At 32.5% G+C, this 6000-nt stretch overlaps 1 protein-coding gene across 4 annotated transcripts in view; it reads right to left on the bottom strand.

Annotated features, from left to right (window-relative positions):
- Nucleotides 1–572: 572 nt before the first annotated feature.
- Nucleotides 573–6000, bottom strand: part of MAN2A1 (mannosidase alpha class 2A member 1) — a 130908-nt gene continuing 125480 nt past the window's right edge. For all 4 annotated transcript variants that reach the window (XM_026062084.1, XM_026062085.1, XM_026062088.1 and 1 more), the window contains 2 exons: nt 4274–4384; nt 573–3322 (listed from right to left, as the gene is read on the bottom strand). In XM_026062084.1, coding sequence (XP_025917869.1) covers nt 3170–3322; nt 4274–4384 — 264 coding nt within the window. In that variant the 3' untranslated portion in view covers nt 573–3169. The remainder of the gene's footprint in view (nt 3323–4273; nt 4385–6000) is intronic.

Below are 6000 nucleotides of genomic sequence, written 5' to 3'. Positions count from 1 at the left end.
AGTTACAAGAATAGCTTCCATTCTATTACTCTAAAATACACAGAAAGAGAAATGAGATTAATTCAAGACAGTAAAAAATTATTCTAGCATTTTACACCTGCTATTAATTTCTGTTATTTTAGCATCAGATTTCTTTTGTGAAAGAAGAGGTACCCATTCCCTTCCCATGTCCTGCATTCCCATATGTTAAGGTGTCTGCACTCAGTATCTATCTTCATCTGTTTGGCACCTGTGAAATAAGATGGCATCTTTCATCAGCAGTGCATTTCAACACAGAAAGTCCTTATTCCCAAATATTACTGATATATCAACCTTCTTAAAGAAATCATGTTTGCTGTTTGTTTTTTTAATTAGCTATGGTTAAGGCATTGATGACACTGAACACCTCTCACAATAAGATTATCTTTTATTAGAGATCTTATATTACATTTCCCCAAAAGATATAAAACCTTCCAAGAGAAAATATCAAAAACCTTCAATTTAAATCAGTTTGTTTCAGAGACAATATGAGCAAGTAAAAACAAAGACATTTCAGATAAMGGAATGTAAAAAAATCTCAGTACAGGTACAACTCTGATATGAAGAGTAATTACAAGGTTTTAAACCATTTCTTACACAGCATTGTCTTTAAAACAATATTGGTTGAAAGTAAGGATGCTTGGTTCTCTTAACCAGTAGTTAAAAAACCAGCAGCTATAAAATTAGAAAAAAGTAAAGAATCTGATGAAATTAGACAGCAAATGCACAGAAAAACAGGAACGTGAAATCTCTATATAAGTACAGTGTAAGAATTCACAAGAGCTGTTGAAAAGCATCAACGGCCACATCCTGAACCAGTTATGGTAAAGTCTCTTATCAGACTTTGGAGTTTTAACTTAGTTAAAGGTTTTAGGAAAGGACCCCAAATTGAAGGCTGTTCTGTTGCTGCATTAAAAAAAAAAAAAAGGMAAAATAACAGAACAAAGACTAAATCTGCTGGTTAAGGAAAATTCAGGCATCATGATTGTACTGCTGATGATAAATTAAAAAGATACAATGCTATGAAACAGCTTCTGGAAAAAATTCCAACAGGCAAAATACTTTAAAACTTTATTGCATCAAAATTTTACTTTTCTGTTTAACAAAACTTAAAATAGAATTTTGAAAGCTCTCTTGCGCAGAACACACAAAAGTCTCTGAAGTGTTTTAATTCTTAAGATGCAACAAAATAAATGTTATTAGAACCTTCTCCTGGCAAGTCTACCAAGCTGTAAGTTCCAGCAAAAAAGAATTCTATTTTCAAATACTATAACTAAGAAAACTTACAGTACATGTTTATTGCATGAAAACATCCATTTATTGGATCCATCTGATTCTTCCATTTATGGTTAGTGGTTTTTATGTTCTTGACATAACTTGCATCAGATCCTGCTAAATATTCCATTAATTACAAAACATACAGTAGATTGAGTTAAGTGGGGAAACCTACACAATCCTGACAGAGATCCAGCCATGAAAATGCATGAAATTAAAACTTTTCTTTCATTTTCTTTAAGATTGCCTGTAGCTACAAGATATAATTTGATACACTGTGGAACGATAATGATCAAATTAAGTACAGTTGGCAGTATGAAGAGTTAGAAAATAGCACATCTTTTTACCAGTTGACTTTTCACGCATTATTATTAAAGAAAGTGACGTATGGAAAAGTAAATGTTAAGCAAGAGATGGAAATAAGAGGTATGAAGATAAAGAAAGGTCAGTAAAGGGGATCACACTCAAATGCACGTTTATAAGTTTTAATCGTAAACAGTAGTTCTACGTAGGGAAATACTTTCCACACTCAAATGGCTTCGGCACTAAATGTGAATTAGTTAATACGTGAAAGAAAGCAAAAAGAGTAAGAACCTACTCTTTAGTAATGTGAACTCTGGCGATGTTAAGTGAGGTTGCAAGTTTGAGAAATGATGTTTAAAATATAGGCACATGATTCTGAATGCACAGGTCACCACAATGTGTGACACGCAAGCACAACTCATGATGGGTTTGCAAACTATGTCTTGCTCACTATCAAACCTCTGCATCAAGTTGCAATTTCCTTGAAAGTAGCTGAATTTAGATTTTACAGTAATTCTTGATTTTTTTTTTTTGTTTTGTGATATGACATCATTTTAATACATTCAAATAGTCAAAATGTTCAGAATAAGATAGCACAAACTCGGTGCAGGAGGACATAGATCAGAGTGTGGCCAGCATTGTCAGATAGGAGATACACAGTTTAAGTATTATATAAACTACCCTTCCCCCAAAACATTAACGTAGACACCAAAATTGTAACAAGACGTATCAAAAAATAAGGCACATTTATCTTGATATGGTAATCTTGAAATAGAAAACTCATTTCAGAGAACATCAATATCCAAATGAGTTTTGTAAAAAAATCTTGTATTCATGACAATTACTGACATTTCTTATCATATATGATAATGGAATAATTGCACATATCCCAGTATGTCAAGTAACAAAATGGGAGTTTTATTAAACATTTTCAATGCAAAATTGTTTTGTAGATTCATGTTTTCCTAGTTACATAGTTCAAGCAAATGGTAGAAGCATTAAAATCTACCATCACTTATCACAAGGACTGCAAGCTTTCATTCTACCACAATTCAAAAATCTCTTTTCTGTTGAATAAATTGAAATTATTGTCATTTATGCAAATGATTGCAAATATTTGGACATTAGCTACTACCCAATAATATTTTATTCTATTTTAATTCCAAGCTGCATCAGGGATTTCTACACTGAATTATTTGTACATAAATTCATGAAGGATCAGCAAAACAGGTTGTTTAAAATCCAACCCCCTCCCTACGAAAACTAAAATAAGAACACCAGATACACCATTAGTTAGCATTTAACCTGAGATTTAATCTGTTGAGAGGTTAACATCCTTTGAAATTTCTTCACTTGTTGCATTAACTTATACTGATGTTGGTATTTCATGAAAAAAAAAATGTTGCTTGCAACATGGCTTTTCACTGTGTTGGTCAAAAAACTATAGAATGTATGTTTTTTCTCACAGTATCCAGAAGCTGGAATAATAATAATGTGCTTCTTATTGCACATGAAACTTGGAGGAGATACAATTGCAGATTCCTCTTCTCTATCTGAGGATTAAAGCCAGATTTCATCTTAGCCGAATCCGGAACGTATTTATCTCCATAGAACTCATAATTATTTCACTTATATTTCTGGCATCTGGAGGTGAATGCATCAAAGATAAAGATGTGGGTGTAAGACTTGCCACGCTGAATTTGTTAAAGAGTTTATGCACCTTTATCTGGAAAAAAAWATATATATATATATTTAGAAAATAGAATACATACCTTAAAATTGATTTTAAGTTAATCTTTAGCAATGATCCAAATCATACATTTCTTACAGGTAGTAGCACAGCAAATCTTACACCAAGGACACCAAATATTTCTACAAACCACGTCTCAAATGCTATACACTAGAAAAAGCCATTTTAGACAGTGTTCACTTGTCACATTTTAAAGCAACTAAATTAAGCTTAAATCAATATACAAAAAAAACTGATGGAAATATTTGGATTAAAATTCTTCCTGTTTCTAATCACGACAAGAGCCTTCTGTTAACAAAAATCCCAAACCTGTTTCAAGATTTGATTATGAAAATCCTACAGATGCACAATTATCCAGCCCCAGATCTGTAACCTTTAGAAACAAGCTGTATAATTACAGCAGTTACATATAACAATTTTACGGCGTATGCAACACGCTCAGGTGTTTGCAGTGATGTAGGTCATACAAGTGAGCAGGAACAGACAAACACATGCTGTAAGAGGTAACAGTTTTCAAAGTAGCAGTCACATAACTTTGAATAGTATTACTTAACATATTCATGACAACACACTTGAGAATTTGTAATTCAACTCTTTCCTTGATAAACTTGTTTACATTACACTATTTGAAAATTATTTGAGGAATATTGATCAGTTGCTTGAAAATAATATTCACAGGAAATTAATAAGATTAGAACTCCAACCTAGACGTTTACTTGCTGATGCTTACATGGTAATTTATATACAAGAAGTTTCATATCTTTATCAAAGGAAAGCACTACACTCAGCTTTCGAGATAAACATATCTAGTATCCTGAAATTATCACTCCTGAGAAATAACCACTAAGATTTCAACCACAATTGGACTTTAATATCAGTGTTTCTGCAAAAATTACACAGGAAAATATCCAAAAAATGTCACTATACCTTTCCCTGAGTAGTGGAACAGAAGAGACCCACATCTCTGTCCGAAAATCTACAATCAAATCCCTTCCTGTGAAGAATCAGAGCAGCTTCATCAGATGGCTCAAAATCCGCCTGCAAATAAACAAAAGAAACAAAAGTTACTCAGAAAGTAGCATAGCAAGCAAGACATTTTAGGACATCATAAGCTAATTATAAGCTTACAGTGATAGAGCCACTTATGCCTCAAATAATGTTCAGTCTAGATTGAAGAGCCATACTACTTTTAATTTTATAAGATTAAACATAAAAAGAACTGAACAGCAAAGTGATTTCAGACGTACAAATTACTATAGAATATAAATTTGTTAAACCAGGGAGTTCAAAGTTGGATATATACATAAGTGCAGACACAAAATTTAAGTGTAGCTTAAGTTGTTTAGTGTAGTTGTATTAATTGTTTCCTAGATAAACTACAAAGTAAAAACAAAACAAAATAAAAAGGATGTGGTAATTGCAATAGCCAGCTTTAATTGTTCATAGTGACTATCTTCTATCAGATTTTCATTTTGCATATCTGGTCCCTAAAATCTTACTCAGCTTAAGGTCTACAGGAAACCACACACTAATAAACAATTATTAAATAAATWTTATGTTTGTAGATGAAATATATGTTGCTCTTGAGCCTTAATTAGCATCATACAGTAATCCACAATCTCAGCTTTGTAGTTTGGACCAAAACACTAAAATCGCTTAGAACAAAATGGTCACAGGATATGCTATCATATTAATAACGACATCTTGTTTTGATGTGTACTTCAGAAAAAGTCAGATCCTCGGACTGGCTGGGAAGCTGTTTAATTTTTAAAAAATTGTTTTATACCAAGAGATGAAAAGGGATTAAAAATAAATAAATCAATCGTACAGGAAGAGTAGCAGAAAGGAAGTTGTTCTTCACATTGCATATGTTTTCATCATAAGTATTCAGCCCTCTCCCTAAGCAGTAGCCAGTGCTTAGGAAAAAAACTGTTTACACATCACACCTGGGAGAAAACTGCCTGTTTTCCAATGCAAACTGTGTCAATAAGCGTTAAGCTTTTTATTATGCTTTAACCCTTGGAAGTGTAAGGTATGAGAGATGTCTTAATCAAATAYGCTTCATGTTCAAATCCATCTCCTCCTAATAAAGGAGACCGTGGAACCAAAACCAGCTTACTTGAAACAGAGTATGACACAGTTTCATTGTACTACAAATTCACAGTATTAATTACTCACTGAGATGATGAAAAATAGTAAGCAGATAAACTTAACATCTCTGTGTTATTAAGTTCCTCATTTCAAAATAGTAAAAATGTACTCAACTGTATTTGGGCTTGAAATGGGATACTTATATAAATCATTGGCTGGTGAAAACTTTGCATAGTTTGCAAGGCATGAATGAATGTCAGTTTGGTCTTAGAAGGTTTTTCCAAACAAAATGGTTAAAATAAACTAATATCAGGTTCTTAATTAGTGAATTGGGTCCATCATCAGCATAGTTAAACAGGTTTACAGCACTTTATATCCTTGAGGGTTGAAAATTTTCTACATTGTTTATTGGAACAGCAGCACCATTTTCTACATTAAATAAGGTAATTATGATGATGTAACAAAATTAGCTTCAGTTTTCAACCATGAAATACCAGGCTTGGTTTTAACTGTCATTGATGTGACATGTAGATGAAATAAAGCACTGCACTTAAAAATACACG

The sequence above is a fragment of the Apteryx rowi genome, unplaced genomic scaffold (genome assembly GCF_003343035.1).
Source record: "Apteryx rowi isolate R43461 unplaced genomic scaffold, aptRow1 scaffold_19, whole genome shotgun sequence".
In the NCBI taxonomy this organism is placed as follows: domain Eukaryota; kingdom Metazoa; phylum Chordata; class Aves; order Apterygiformes; family Apterygidae; genus Apteryx; species Apteryx rowi.
Note: the sequence above shows the minus strand (reverse complement) of the source record. Positions and strands in the feature narration are given on the sequence as shown.